Source organism: Salvia miltiorrhiza, chromosome 6 (assembly GCF_028751815.1).
Source record: "Salvia miltiorrhiza cultivar Shanhuang (shh) chromosome 6, IMPLAD_Smil_shh, whole genome shotgun sequence".
Taxonomy (NCBI): Eukaryota; Viridiplantae; Streptophyta; class Magnoliopsida; order Lamiales; family Lamiaceae; genus Salvia; species Salvia miltiorrhiza.
In genome coordinates this window covers 10168145-10183382 of record NC_080392.1, presented here as the reverse complement: position 1 = coordinate 10183382, position 15238 = coordinate 10168145, and the positions used below count along the sequence as shown (strand labels likewise).

Genomic DNA, 15238 nt, shown 5'->3' with positions numbered 1-15238 from the left:
CTGAACTTTTAAATCCCTTTCAAAATCTTCTGCATTTCAGCGCTGCTCTAAGGCTGTGGCGGCGATGGAGTGACGAAGAAGGAGGAGGCGTTTGAACGACGTGAAAATCACCGGGGAGAAAGGGACGGCGAGAGGGATGAGAGAGCGAGAGAAGGGCTGAGACGATGGGCTTTGTTCAATTAAGAGAGCCCATTCTTTTTGTTGGACTTTATTTCAAAGTGAAAATATGTTTAGACTACAAATCGCTAATTTAGTACTAGTAGAATTCTTACACATTTAAAACCCAGAAATGAAACTCAGCGATTTGTGTCCCAGTCAACTCAGCGGGCAACTGCAATGGAGGAGGAGGAGCATAGACGAAGCCAAAACATATACAAAATATGTCGGAGCATAAAGCGCAGAGACAGCAGCCTCTACAACGCCCTGCGCTCCATCTACGAGGACTCCATCTTCGTTGGAGAAATCGCTCAGCTATGGCCGGAGCTCCCGCTCCTCGCCAATCTCCGATGCGGCCTCTGGTACTCCCCCAATTTCCACTCCAATTGTTACTTCAAATCTACCGACGGCCACACCAACAACCTCTCTTTCAGTACCGCCCGCCTCAACCTCCATGTCGCGCTCCTCGTTGGTACTCTCTCTCTCTCTCTCACGTGTTCCTCTTACACTTCCGTCTGGTAAAACTTGTATTGTGAACTCCAAATGCAAAATCTGAAGTTAATTGATTTGTGAGAAGATATACACTCCTCAATTGGCGAAGAAGGAGTCTGCATTTTGTTGTGGCCTTCATAGCAATCCTTGAAATGTACACCTCCCCGTTTGCAATTTGGAGATTATTATTTTTTATTGTTTACTTCTCAACGTGTGTGTAGAACTTTCTGAACCTTGCTTGGTTCCTCCTTGATGACAAGCAACTTATATGATGCAATGTATGTTTGAATTGAAAGTGATTCTATTTTCCAATACTCATTCCATATTTCTCGAGTCTTGTTAAGAGCATATTTTTGAGACAAAGTGGCTCGCTTTACCAAGATTGAATTGTGTTTTAAGTATCTCATTGTTGCATAATTTTAGTCTGTTAAGTAAATTGCAGTAATCTGGAAAGTATATTGACTTGTCATGTGCTTGGTGGTGGGTAGCACAGAGAGGAGGATGTATCATTGTCGATTCAACACGAAAAGGGAAGAGGTTTCCTGATAGCATGTCCAAGACTATTCCAATTTGGACCTGTGTCTTAAATCGTGCAATTCTCAATTATAAGAGAAAACGGGATAGATGTGATTGTCCGCAGAACGTAAGTAGAATTTATTGTTTTCCTGGCTGTATAACTTTTGAAGTTTATCATTGACCTAGTAATTTCAAAATGTCCTCATTCAATTTGTTTGGCTTGAACTTTTGAAATTTTTTATATGGAAAAATCATATTTATGATATTTTATGCTTGTGAATAATTTACTTCCATTCTGCATCAACTATTTGGGACGCGCAAACCCTTTGATCATCATATGTGTTCTTCAACAGCCTGTAAACTTCTAACTGATCAATTATCAATCGAAACTTCACGTGTGCTGTTTTCTGAGTTTGGAAATAAGCAAAGTAGTATATTGAAAAAGTAGAATAATAAACAGATGGCTGATGGTTCAGTTTTTAAGAATTTTACTGCAACTGTAGTAGGGTTCTTGCCTTATCGTTCAGAAAAGGAATAAAAGTTGAAAATAGGAAAAGGTTGGGATATGATAGAATTTCAGAGGATATTCCACACTAAGTGTTGTAGTGAAAAATTTACAATTTGAAAGTGTCATACAAGGGGATTAGGTTGCAAAATGTCATAATTTGCATAGCTCAGATGACTAAATGTTTCTAACCCTATAAAACTGAAAAGAAAATTTGAATTTGAAAAATTTATTGTATAAGTCAAGATACAATGATATACTTTTATTCATTTGCTAATTTTGCTTAAAACAGTTATATGTCTTAAGAATTTAGTTTTAGAGGCTAATTGATACGTTGGAAGATCAATGGTTTTTAGGTGAAGATTTTGTTTTTGTCCTATTTGGTTGTTGTTTAGCTTACCCTGTGTTATGCTTATCTTCAATAAATATCATTTTGTGTGCAACATCATGGATTGATCATAATATCATTGTTTGGCTTGGTCAGGCAGGGTTCTATGAAATGTCGAGTCTGCTTGGTTCTGTAAAATTGAAATTTTCGGTTTTTCTGGGACTCACCACTACCCTAACATTTAGGGGGTATGGCTCATCCTGAGGAATGAGCTTTGGAATGAAATTATTAGTTTTACGATATTTCATTCTAACCAACCACCGTATTCCATTCCATTTTATTCCCCCTATTCAGCAAGTATCCCCTCAATTTTTATTCTTAAACGAGAAATGAAGGGAAGAAACCAATTGTGAGGTGAAGTGAGTTCAAAAGAAATCAAGAAATATACTACTCTTACAGCTCTTGATTTTAGAAGTATTTCTCTGTTTTAGGGCTTATTAATGTGCCATGAGTGTAAACCAACCTCTTGATATATTTGCATTTACCAAATAGTATGCTTGCCTCCTGTATTTAATTACCTAGGGTACAAACTATGAGTTTATTGTGTTTCTTTCTTTACAAACTCTTGAATTACAATATTTTTCAGTATTGTTATTAAGGAGTATCAATTGCTTCATTTCAGATCCTAGCTGATATAAGCTCATGTTTTGGATGTAGCTTGAAAATTTAAAGTGGAGGTTGCAACTTCCAAGTAGTAGTGACTCATTGGACACTTATATGTGGTCATATTTTTTCACCATTTTCTATCTCTCTTTGATTTCCTGCATGCTGATGAGCCCCTGACTTCCCTTCTCATTCATTTGTTGGATAATAACAATATCCAATTTTTTCCATGATATCTAGCTGTCCTATTGAATATTCTCGTTAGCTAGAATACATGCTTCATAATATTTACACACATCAGAGTTGACTTCCATTTCTTTGTTTCAATAGCAATCAGGCACCACAAATGAGCCGGTGAATCCTGACCAAGGCTCTTCTGATTGGGATTGTTCCTTGCATCTTCCCCTTTGGGTTTCAGAAACTGAGAAAGAAATGATTGGAAAGCGTTTGGAAGGTTGGAATATGGAGTTAGAGGCTAGTGGAGCTGATATTGCCTCTATTGCATTAGCTTTGAGGAAACCTCTAAGGCCCTTGTGGATTTCACAAAAAACTGTTATCTGGTTAAATGAAGTACCAGAATTTGATTCTTGGGATTTTACACCTATCATACTTGTTTCAACATCATCTTTGAGTGGCTCTCAGCAGCGAACTACGTCTGAGTTTAGTTGGAATTATATTGCTGGAGCTGGAGATGATGAAGAGAGTTGGGCTAGAGGTTTATCGCCAGATCTTTTCTGGAAACATGTGAATGACATAATAAGCTCAGGTCCTGACACATGTAATCAAAAGATTGCAAATATTGTTGAAAATGACCGAGTTTGTCGTGCATATAGGGGAGAAAATGCACCGCAGGTGTCCGTCAGACCTTCTAAGTGCCTTGGGAGCACAAGTAAGGTTCTGATAGGAGAGTCATTACAGTTGGATAGCATAACGGTTGCTGAGGGTGAGAAATCAAGTTACTATCATGGCATATTGTTTTTGGGCTCAACCAACATTGGAGTTTGCAAATCTCAACTTGGTATCACTCCATCATCTATTACTTGGCAAAATTGTTGATTTTTCCCTTCTGCTTCTAATTACAATGTCTAGTCAAGTGAGGAAAAACAATTTCAGTTTGCACCATTTGGATCCTAACATGGTAAATGAGTGCCAAATTTTGAATGTAATATTGTAAGTTGTTCCTGTAAAAGCTCATCCAAGAATGTACAGGCCAAGTTGGGGGTAAGCAGCATGAGAAAACCTAAATTCCTGTTTCAATTTTGTGGGGTTGGAATCAACTGATTTATCGTCTTTTCTTGTTCTAGTGTGCATTGTGAATTGTCAGTATAGTTCCCAAACCCATTTTAACAGATATCCTAATTGGCAGCCATGGAAGCCTCTCCTGCCTGCTGCATATTGAACTGTGATAGGGAATCAGTTTCTGCCTCTCTCCACAATCCCGAGATGTATTTGCACTTGCCAATTCTGGTTTGTATCATTACGGATTAGTCTTTATCGATTTGATATCCTGCATTTCTTTATCTTTCTTTTTTCCCCGTATTTATGTCTTTATTAACTGTGGAATTATGACAGTTTTCCCTTTGCTCTTCTTTTGACAGGACTCCAAACTTGACCGTCGTTCTTTGTTAAGGAATCTCCCATCTGCTCTGAACTTTGCCCGGTCTCAGTTAAGACAGGGGAATACCCTTCTAATTTGCTGCTGCAATGGTAAGCACTCTTATGTTGCATTTATTTAATCTAAAAGATGTAATGATATAATATATTATAGATGGATATACAAAACATTACTAAAAAGAGACCGGGTGAAAAGTTTTCCTGCTTCTTGTTAAGAATGTAATTTTGACTCATTTATTTATTTTTTTAATATACATATACTTAATGACCTAGTTTAAACTGAAGTAATGAAATTACTCGATAATTTTAATTCGTCTTAAATTTCCCCTGCATTTTGCAGGAGAAGTTTAATTCCGATAACACTTGATAATTTCAATATCTCGCAATATATTTGAGTCATATCTCAAAAAATGCCCATTTTCCATGAAGACTTCGTGATTTCCTCTAAAATAAAAGGATTTGCAATCTTGACACATGGACAGAATCATGTTCTTCTAACCTTTAACCCCCCTATAATGCATCTGTTACAACATACTCCCTCAGTCCCATAAAAGTGTGCATGATTGTTGGTGGCACAAGTTTTAACAAATTTTAGTTGAGTGTGTTATTAGTGAAAGAAGGGGTCCACTTTTATTAGGGAAAGAAGAGGTCCAAAAGAGGAAAGTGCACACTATTGTGGGACGTACCAAAATGGCAAAAAGTGCACACTCTTATGGGACGGAGGGAGTATTTTTCATTCTTCAAAAACCCATTGTTGAACTCAACATATTGTTTGTTTTTTCCCCGAGTTATGAATTATTGATAATGCTGAATAATATCTATCTGGTCTTTGTTGCTATGGTTAAATTACAAAATAGATTAATACTATATAATCCAAACTTTTGGGAAGTTAATGTAATAACTTGTTCCATAAGAAAACTTTGAGGTAAAATTGAAATAGATGCAAAGTAATAGTACTATTATCCTCTCAGGCTTTAAGTAGCTTCTTCTCTTTGCATAGGTAAAGGTTAATACTAGCACTCTGCTTTCTAGTTCCTGTAGAGAACTGCCTTACCTATCATGAAATAATATGCATTTATATGTCATGTAATTTAATTTCTCTAAATGAATTGATCAGGACAAGAAACAGCATATTTTGTTGTTATATGCATGTTACATATCCACAAAACAAAGTAAATCAAGGTTTTACATCTCATTTAACCATTTGCATCTCTTCTTCTTTTATTTGACTTTCTTTGTTTCTATCTAGTTGTCAGTCTATCTCTGCTTGGCTTCTCTATACAAATGCATTTGCAGTTCCTTCTTTCTCTCCATTTTCCTTAATGGCAATTTTTTTGCATGATAATTTGATACATTGTGATTTGTGACTGAATTTCATTGACTGCTAAAGCATTTATTTATATCTCTTTCTGTTTACATTTTTGCAGGAGAAGATATTAGTGTATGCGTTTGTTTGGCTATTTTTACATCATTTTATGATGAAACAGGTGAGGATTAGGACATTGCACTACAATCTGTATGTTTTATAAATTTCCGCATTTAAGATTTTGTCCTCTTATTAGAATGTTCAGTGTGATACAGTGCCTAGCTTAATAAAATTATAAGTATATACAATTTGAGCTTACATGTACAAGTTGCTTGGAGATCATGTGGATTAATGTGATTGGTTGAATATCGAACTGTGCACCCGATTAGCAAAAATTAAAAGTCTACTGATGAATCTGCTAGATTATAAGTTTTGAGTAGTTTCCTTAGGCGGTGATTCCAAGTTCTCTAATTGTGAAATGCCTCAGCAGGAAACTTTGATGATGGAAGATGGTTGAGTAAGAGACTAATCACGAAGCTGGAGCTGCGAAGACGGTTAGTTTTTGTGTGCAAGTACGTTGTTAATGCGCGGCCATCAAGGGGAAACTTGAAACAAGTGTTTGCGTGCCTCACTGGAGAATGTATCATCCCTTCTGTTTCATAATATATGCAACACAAGTCTGTCACCATCGGATACTCGATCCTCGCTAACGGTTGAAAGTTAAGCGACACCAGTAACAGCCCCCCGTCGGTGTATGAGCCTCTTCGTGTGATTTTTGATCTGTGGTATGTGTCTAAGCATCGGTTTAGGCTTTCAGGGCTGATGATTAATAAATTAGACAAGTTTGCAGTGATCATTGTATTATTCTTCCATGACATGGCTTCTATATCACTAGTCTGAACAGCGTCTGTTGAAAGATATGTTTGTTTGGTTTGGACAAGATTCTTGTTTATTCAGATATGAAAAGTGAAAGAAGATGAATTTACAAACATGCACGACTAAATGATCTTGTTTTTCTTCATGGCGGTATCTTAAAATAGTCGAGTAAAATTGAAATATCTTTATAGATTTACAAATTTTAGTTTTTAGTATTAGAATTCGCACGGTAATAGTTATAGTTTAAAAAAAATAAAGATACATATATAACTAAATATTTTTAGAAAAAAATGTTAAATGAGATTATATATTGATATAGCGTTTCTTAAAATGAATTATAATAATTACATAATTATGTTCTATTAATTATTTTTTATATAAAAATAAATAAAAAATACATAATTTAAAAAATTGAAAAGAGATACATAATTTTTTAAAAGTGAGGAAACTAATATAAACCGTATATAGATATAGCACTTTATTATAGTCAAAATCATATAGTAAAAGGAAATTATATCCATATGGATAAAATTATGGAAATAGTAACATTTCTTACCAAAATACCCTTGTAGTTAAGAAAAGTGTGTAACATTATTTTTTACACTGTTACGCAGTTTTGCACTATGCTTTTGCAAAAGTGTATAACAGCGAAAAAGTGTATAATAGTGTAAAATACTTTGTTACACAATTTTTCTTAAAATTATGAAATTTATATACTTTTCGCAAAAATGTGTAATAATTGTTTGGAGATGGCAACGGTGGTAGGTCCAAGCATCGGTGGGCCGGTGGCGCTGGAGAATCGAGACGAGAAAGCAGTAAAGAAGAGATAGAGAATATCATAAGGGATAGAGGCACTGCTCCCGACATGGTGAAGATACGGCGACGATTCTAGATATAGAGAGAGAATTAATTATAAAATACATACTTAAATAGATTAATAATAGTTTTAGTTTAAGTTTAATATGAAATCATAATACTTATATTAATTTGCATAAAAATCTATTGTTTTTTAGCATTTTTATTAAGTTGATTATTTATCTCTTTCTGCACATTTATTTTTCTCACAAAAAATTCTAACAATATACACTTTATTTTATTCACATTACATATATCTTTCTTCTTTAACTCTAAGGGTGTGTTTTCTTTGATTCATAAATTTATCATAAAAAATGAGAGATTACAAAAGTTTCTCTCTACAAAAGATAATTCTATCTTTTCCCATTCTTTTTTTTTTTTTTACTCTAAAGTAGGGATAATATTCATTTTTTGTGTGATAGTGAAAATGAAGCATGAAAAGGTGAAATTCTCTTTTGTTAAAATGAGGAGAAAATAGAAGAGATTTAAAGGAAGAAAATCATGTTATCCATTATTTTTTCATGATAAATTTATCAATAAAAAAAAATGCATTCTAAATGTTAAATTCTAAATGTTAAATTATTTGTAATAATATTATTCATCAAAATAAAAAATAAACGTAATTTTTTTTTATCTCAAATTTCTGGAAGAAAAAAAAAAACTCCTAACTTTTTAAGAGCCCATCATTTTATTAAAAAATTATATAAATAAGCTCAATACAAATAAACCCATTAGTTCAATTGGTTAGAAGAGAATAAAGGAATAAAGGGCCAACATAAATAAATAAGCCTAACGAATTAAATAAGCAAACCCTATGTATCAAGCTATTAAAATATTGAGTAATTATCATGAAAATTCCTTAATTATATTCGTATTATTAAAAATATCTTAAATTTTTTGAAATATTCTCTAAATTCTTAAACTATCATGATATTTTTAATAAAGCGGATATAATTGAGAAATTTTTATGATATTTATTCTAAAATATTTTTCTGTTTCTTTTTTACTTTTTCTTTTCTGTCCTGCATCTGCAATCTGCATCTCTCCATTCTACTTCTCTCTCACTCTCACTCTCACTCACACTCACCGGTTCTCTCCCTTCCTAAGATTCGGCGTCTCTTCGCCGTCGACCACCACCACGACCACCCTCATCTGTCTATCCAATTTCTCTCTCTTACAACCCCCCACCCCTTTCTCTATCTCACAACCCCCGCTTCGTCCCAGCTCTGCAAGCAGCAGTGCGGGACCGCGTCGCCGCCCTCACCTAGCATTCCCTGTCGCCCCGCCTCCTTCGGCCTCGGTGTCTCCGTCCTCTGACTCCGCAGTAGCAGCAGATTCCAAAGCCCAATTTCCGGTATTGCAGGTAAGCCGCCAGGCTATTTCTATGTTTTAGAAGTTCGATTTTTGTATATTATTTTTCCTCTGTAATTTGGGGCAAACTTGTTACTCTTTCTAGAATTAACTTTCCTTCGATGAATGATGAATGTTGGCTTCTATAGATATGTGGAAACATAGATATTTAGGTAGTTATATGCATAGCACTTTAATTTTAGGTTTGTCTTTAGAACTGTTTTAACACTATAAGGATGGAATGTCCTGCATTGATAAAAGATGTGCTCATCATCTTTGAAAGTAAATGTGAGAATATATTTGAGTTGATTCTATATACAAAATTTCATCACCTAATCTTTTTCTAAAAAGTGAAACGGGAACTTCTTTCTTCAAGCTTAGACAGAGCAGATTCTTTTATTTTCTGAGTTGTTAATATGAAAAATGGTTATTAACCAAGAGGCAAAATTCATCCAACACTTTTACAAATTAGATATAAGTTCACACTCTATTGGCAGGAAAATGGCCAAAACATGGCTGCACTTGGCTTTTCTATTAATTTTCGATTTCACCAATTATCTTCTTCTTTTGCTTATGTCTTTCTATGTTTGTGGGCAGATTAACTGACAATGGATCTATTAATGCTGACATTATTTCTTGGATTTGTATCGGGCATGCTCATTCTAATCCCTCGACTTCGTAAATCTGGTTATTTTTCTTTTTTTCTTGTTAGTTTTTGTCTGTTCACACGATACCGTGAGGAAAAAAAATCTTGCCTTTTACTTGATTGAATGAATTTGGTGGGATGCAGATAGTGGAAAAAGGGCAGAGAAAAAGTTTACTTCTCAGGTATAGATTTGAATCTGTTGTTTTTGTTCCTTAATTACTTCAAAGAAGAAAATAATTTGTTACTTTATATGGATGTTCCTTGTAATGTTTAAGTTGCTAATTACAAAGTTTGGTTAGCGAAAAAGAACAAATATACTCATATTTCTCTGAGAGTCAATTGACATGTATAATTTGCTAGTTATGATTTTCATACGAATTAAAAGGAAAAGAGGCAACTTTCCCATGTTGGCTTGCATATTTAAGTTGTTATGATGAATCAAAAGAAATGAAATGCAAAGAATTCTCTAATCATCATCGATCATTAGTCGTTAGTTTCAAAATGTATTTCATAAGCCAATCAGTTCAACAGAACTGTTTAAGCCATAGCCGAAGAGATAGTGAATGTGATGGAACCGATTGTCAGTTATGATTTAGTAGATGGGAACTTGACAGTGGAAGTGTTGCTATGCTTCAATGGAGGGAATAAATACTGATGCATGCTGCAGTGTTATTATACTGTACTTGAAGTGTAGGAGTCTTTTACAATCTCTCGAGAAAAAGAAAGCTTGTCCTGAATAGGATCCTAACTTTGAATATGTTTCGGTTCCCTGCAGATGTAAAAAAAATGTATCTAAATGATTATGGTTCTGGAAATGAAACTGGTAACCACTATTTAACTTAAGGCTTGATTGCCTTAATTTTGCAGTTCTCCTCTGAAAAGATGAACGAAAGTTACCTACAAAAGAAAAGACAAAGACTAATTATGGATGCCAAATGTAATAATATTCAGCGTAAATGATGCATAGAGTTTGAGATCAACCATTTCAAGTTTTGAGTATATTGTAGTCTAGTTTTGCCAATTTATGATACTACATGGTTGTATTGGATTAGTTGGGTGGTTCACTGTTGCCCTTTTCTCTTTACTTTTCATGTGGTGGTGGTGGGGGGCGATTGCTTGTTCTTTCAAAGCGAGCCCTCTGTTGAGTCTCTTTTTGATTATCACAATTACTTTGTTTAGGCATCCAAAGCATACACCAAAGCTGATGTTTCATCTCACAATAAGAGGACCGACTGTTGGATCATCATAAAAGATAAGGTTTTCTTCAGAACTCATATCTGATAAGTTTCTTGAATTTCTCAATACAAAAGAAAGGATGGTTGAATTTCCTTTTATGATCACCACCATATGAACTTTCTCTAAGAGAGAGCGATTGATTTGCTGGGCTTTTAGGTGTATGATGTTACCTCCTATGTAGAGGAGCACCCTGGTGGTGATGCTATCCTTGCACATGCTGGTGATGATTCGACTGAAGGCTTCTTCGGGTACGTCTTCGATTTCATCAATAACCCATGACTATAGATTTCTAGCATGCGGCAAAGAAATATTTGACCTACTTCTTGAAGATTCTGCCATTTCAACTGTTCCAATTTGTGTTTCGAGCTCTCTCTTGTTTTGCTGTGGCTTTGCATAGTTTGATGAATGAAAAATCGAGGTTAATCTGTCTCTTGTTACAGGCCACAACATGCTACGCGTGTCTTTGATATGATTGAGGACTTCTACGTTGGAGATTTAGTGAAGTAATTATTTGGACATCAACTCAATCGCTCAGTTTACAATCATGTATTTTGGAGCTCGATCGTAATAGTTTTGAAACGTTGCAGTGGCATTGAACTTTGCATTATTACATACTAGTATTATTTTTTGCTGTTAATCAAACTTGTGATCCGTTTTTGTTCTTCATCATTAATTGATTTCTTCCAGTAGTCCAAAATAGGAAAGTGCAAATTTGTTAGAATAGATTTGTATATCTTGTTTCTAGTCTCAAATCTCTGTTCATGAAAATAGATGATTGATTATGTCTAATTGAAAATAAACCCACTAGTAGTCGAAAATATTTTTATGTATGCTTTCCTTGATCTGATACAACTTAAAACTGTTTTAACTACTACAGCATTATCGTCTTTAACTTACGGCTTAGTATGTGTGTAAAATATTCCAGAAAAATGCATTAACCCCGGTGTCAACTAAATAACATCACTACAACTACAAGTGACAAAATACAGGGGACCTAAAATTAATGATGAACCAATTAATGCTAATCTATAAAAACATCAAAGCTACCTAAATGCTAGGAATCCGACAGTCCTCTTAAAAATTCTGGCCCTAAACAAAAGAATCACAATCTCAACAGTCTACATACACTGCACAGCTTCTATCAGTCGTATTGTTTAGGATGTTCTCGACAAAGATTTTGTTGGAAATTGGTTGTGAGTAACCAATGTTTGATAATTTTTTGAGTACCGAAAACATTTAATTTAGTATAATTAAATGGGACATGATCGATCTACGTTCCGAGTAGATGATCGTAGTATATTTATTTACTCAAAACCGATTTCCGGTGAGTGAGAAATAATTGTTTAAAGTTGGGTACTTGAAACATGGAGTTGTGGGAAAAGATAAGCATTAAATAAGATTTAATGCTTATCCCACATTGAAATGTGGATAACATTTATTACAGTATAAAAGCTATTACATCACATGATGTAATAAAACTGTGTGCACACGTGACGGGTTGCAAAGCCCACACGCGCGCGCCGCCGCCGCCGCCGCCCGGCCCCGGCCCCGGTCCCGGTCCCGGTCCCGTCCCCGCCCAACTCGGTTGGGCCTACGTGCACGCACACGAAGCCCACTAGGGCTTGGCCCGGGAGGACCCTTGGTCTCCCAGGAAGCTTCCCACGTAACTGCTGCTGTCAGAGGAGTCATGACAGATTCAAACAGCAGGGCTGTTACATCTGTTACTGCTGTAACCCCCGACACTATTTGAATTCCATTAATGGAATTAACTCCCCCTATTGATGTGGTCTGTGCCTATAAATAGGACAGCCTCCATGCATCATAAAACACCTGAAACACATCACAAGCAACATCACTCTGCTGCATTCTGCATCGTTGAAGTTCTGTTCTCGCCTCGTTCCAGTTCGCCGGAGCTCGTTGGTCTGCGGTGCTGCTACCTACGAGACGAAGCCGTTTTATCTTTGGGGACGACACGCCAGACCGAGAGCACTACCGGGGCGTATCTCGTCTTGAGGACAGAGGACTCTCCTCGACTCGGCTGTTTTCCTGGTTTCTTTTTCCTGTAATTTCAATACAGTTTTCGCCTTGTAATCTCAACTCCTACATTTCTGTTTCATTGTAACTACGCCCGCGAGCTTATATTCCAACAATCGCAAGACGAGATAGGCTTGCAACGTGGAAGTTTTTGAACTTGTAACTGAACTTAATATTTTCGAAACCTAATACCTTTGCTGGAGATGTCGACCGGTCCTGCGAACTCCACCGAGGCTGCCAACGCCGTTGCCGCTGCCTCTGCCGCCGCTGTTGCCGCCGCCTCGGCCGCGGCCGCATCAACCGTGGCACCCGCCACCTCTGCCGCTGCTGCCTCCACTTTTAGTGGTGGCCCGTTTGGTGGTTCAACACCATTTCCGTTCATGTTTGGTGCTAACCAAACAACTTTTGGAGGAGAAAGTTCCACGCAAGGAACGGTTGGCCAAACCTCGTTTGGGTCAACATTTGGTTCCACTTCGAGTGGTTCCATGGGGTCCATGTTTGGACAAAACGTTGGGGCCTTCGGGACCAACATGATGAGCTATGGTCACATGGCGGGGTCGGTGCCAACACAACCCCCAAGGGCGAATGCAACCGCCGACAAGCCACCAAAGTTTTGTGGCTCCGACTACAAGAGTTGGCGTCAAAAGATGTTCTTCTACCTCACGACGTTGGGGTATGCGGGATACTTGACGGACAACGAACCGCCCACACCGGCGGAGAACGAGACGAGCTTCACTGTTCGTGCAGCCTATGATGCGTGGCATAATGGCGATTTCCTTTGTAAAAATTTCCTTCTAGGTGGTCTAGGGGATAGTTTGTACAAAATGTATGTTGATGTAAAGACCTCCAAAGTGTTGTGGGAGACACTAGACAAAAAGTATAAGCTAAATGATGCTAGCACTAAGAATACTTGTGTAACCAGGTACATGGAGTACAAGATGGTGGACTCGAGACCCGTCATCGACCAAGTGCAAGAGTTCCAACTTATCTTGCACGACGTACTCGCCGAGGGACATGTGGTCTCCGACTCATTCACCGTGGTGGCGGTGATTGACAAGTTGCCCCCAAGTTGGAAGGACTTCAAGACCTACCTCAAACACAAACGAAAGGGGATGACGTTTGAGGACTTGATCGTGAGGCTTCGCATCGAATGCGAGGAAAGGAGGATCGATGGCAAGGGGAAGGGCCAAGTTGAGGCCAAAGCTAACTTGTTGGAGCGTGGTGGCCCATCCAACTCCAACAAACGTGGGCGTCCTAATCCCAAGGACAAAGGCAAAGGCAAAGTCAAAGCTCCTGCCCGCAAGTTCGAAGGGGATTGCTACAACTGTGGCAAACCGGGCCACTTGGCGAAAGATTGTCGCAAGCCCAAGAAGAAGAAGGCGAAGCAAGATGCCAACGTCGTCGAGAAGGACTTCGACGATTGGAACGAGGATGACTTAGCAGCCGTTATCACCGAGGAAGTCAACCTTGTTGAGAACCAAGGTGCTCGGTTCATTGACACGGGCGCAACCGTGCACGTGTGCTCCAACAAGAGGCGCTTCTCTACCTACAAAGCTGTTGAAGGGAGGAAGCTAAGCATGGGTAACCAAGCGTCGTCGGAAGTTGCCGGAATGGGTGATGTGGTGCTCAAGCTTTCATCCGGCACGGAGATAACCTTGAAGGATGTGCTGCATGTCCCGGGCATCCGCAAGAATCTCATCTCGGGGTCCATACTAGTTAATAAGGGCTTTAGACTAGTGTTTGAGTCCGAGAAAGTTGTTGTAACCAAGTTTGGAAAGTACCTTGGTAGGGGTTTTCTCACCAATGGGCTTTTCAAGCTTAATGTTCAGCCTATCAAGCGTGTAACTGGCAAACCTATCAATGAAAATGCTACTACTTCCTCTTACTTGGTTGAGTGTTGTGATTTATGGCATTGTAGATTAGGACATGTTAATCTAAATGCAATAAAAATATTAGTAAATATGGATTTACTAAAAATAAACGAGTTTAACACTCAAAACAAATGTCAAGTTTGTGTTGAAGCAAAAATGACAAAGTCTCCGTTTCACTCTGTTGAAAGGAGCACTAAACCTTTAGAACTAATCAACACCGACGTGTGTGATCTAAAGTTTGTGCAAACTCGAGGTGGTAAAAAGTACTTTATCACTTTTATTGATGATTGCACAAGGTATTGCTATCTTTATCTTCTAAGAAGTAAAGATGAGGCTATTGAAGCTTTCAAGAACTTCAAAACAGAAGCCGAGAATCAACTTGGTAGTCGAATTAAGATGGTTCGAAGTGATAGAGGAGGAGAATATGTTGCTCTGTTTGAGGAATTATGCAACGCTAGTGGTATAATACATCAAACAACTGCTCCATATTAACTTCAATCTAATGGTGTTGTTGAACGCAAGAATCGAACTCTTAAGGAGATGATGAATGCCATGTTGATTAGTTCTGGGTTACCCCAGAACATGTGGGGGGAGGCTGTTCTATCAGCCAACTATATCCTCAATAAAATATCACTCAAGGAAAGGGACGTCACTCCCTATGAGTTGTGGAAAGGCAGAAAGCCCTCATACAAATACCTTAAAGTGTGGGGGTGTTTAGCCAAGGTACAAGTGCCTCCACCCAAACAAGTCACAATCGGTCCTAAAACAATTGATTGTATCTTTATTGGGT

At 37.5% G+C, this 15238-nt stretch overlaps 2 protein-coding genes across 5 annotated transcripts; both read left to right on the top strand.

The window, feature by feature from the left end:
• Positions 1-336: 336 nt before the first annotated feature.
• Positions 337-6569, top strand: LOC130988560 (tRNA A64-2'-O-ribosylphosphate transferase). 4 transcript variants are annotated; one of them, XM_057912444.1, is made up of 7 exons: positions 337-628; positions 1137-1291; positions 2991-3678; positions 4027-4127; positions 4259-4367; positions 5702-5761; positions 6071-6569. In XM_057912444.1, exons 1-7 carry the CDS (start codon positions 337-339, stop codon positions 6241-6243), a joined length of 1578 nt encoding a protein of 525 aa, XP_057768427.1. In that variant the 3' UTR covers positions 6244-6569. The 4 variants fall into 4 exon arrangements, with proteins under 4 accessions (XP_057768427.1, XP_057768426.1, XP_057768429.1 ...); XM_057912443.1 differs by having other exon boundaries at positions 6068-6569; XM_057912446.1 differs by having other exon boundaries at positions 500-628; positions 1142-1291.
• Positions 6570-8299: 1730 nt separating this feature from the next.
• Positions 8300-11212, top strand: LOC130988558 (cytochrome B5-like protein). Its single transcript, XM_057912442.1, has 6 exons — positions 8300-8674; positions 9259-9348; positions 9452-9489; positions 10487-10564; positions 10700-10791; positions 10984-11212. The coding sequence occupies exons 2-6, from the start codon at positions 9270-9272 to the stop codon at positions 11048-11050; spliced, it is 354 nt and encodes a 117-aa protein (XP_057768425.1). The 5' UTR covers positions 8300-8674; positions 9259-9269; the 3' UTR covers positions 11051-11212.
• Positions 11213-15238: the final 4026 nt, after the last annotated feature.

Bases quoted from the DNA above. Each gene is read 5' to 3' on its own strand.
- LOC130988560 (XM_057912443.1), top strand. From the start codon at position 337: ATGGAGGAGGAGGAGCATAGACGAAGCCAAAACATATACAAAATATGT. The intron at 3,679-4,026 runs GTATCACTCCAT...CCTAATTGGCAG, and splicing joins AGTTTGCAAATCTCAACTTG to CCATGGAAGCCTCTCCTGCC. The intron at 4,128-4,258 runs GTTTGTATCATT...TTCTTTTGACAG, and splicing joins ATTTGCACTTGCCAATTCTG to GACTCCAAACTTGACCGTCG.
- LOC130988558 (XM_057912442.1), top strand. From the start codon at position 9,270: ATGGATCTATTAATGCTGACATTATTTCTTGGATTTGTATCGGGCATG. The intron at 9,349-9,451 runs GTTATTTTTCTT...GGTGGGATGCAG, and splicing joins CCCTCGACTTCGTAAATCTG to ATAGTGGAAAAAGGGCAGAG. The intron at 9,490-10,486 runs GTATAGATTTGA...TACTTTGTTTAG, and splicing joins AGAAAAAGTTTACTTCTCAG to GCATCCAAAGCATACACCAA.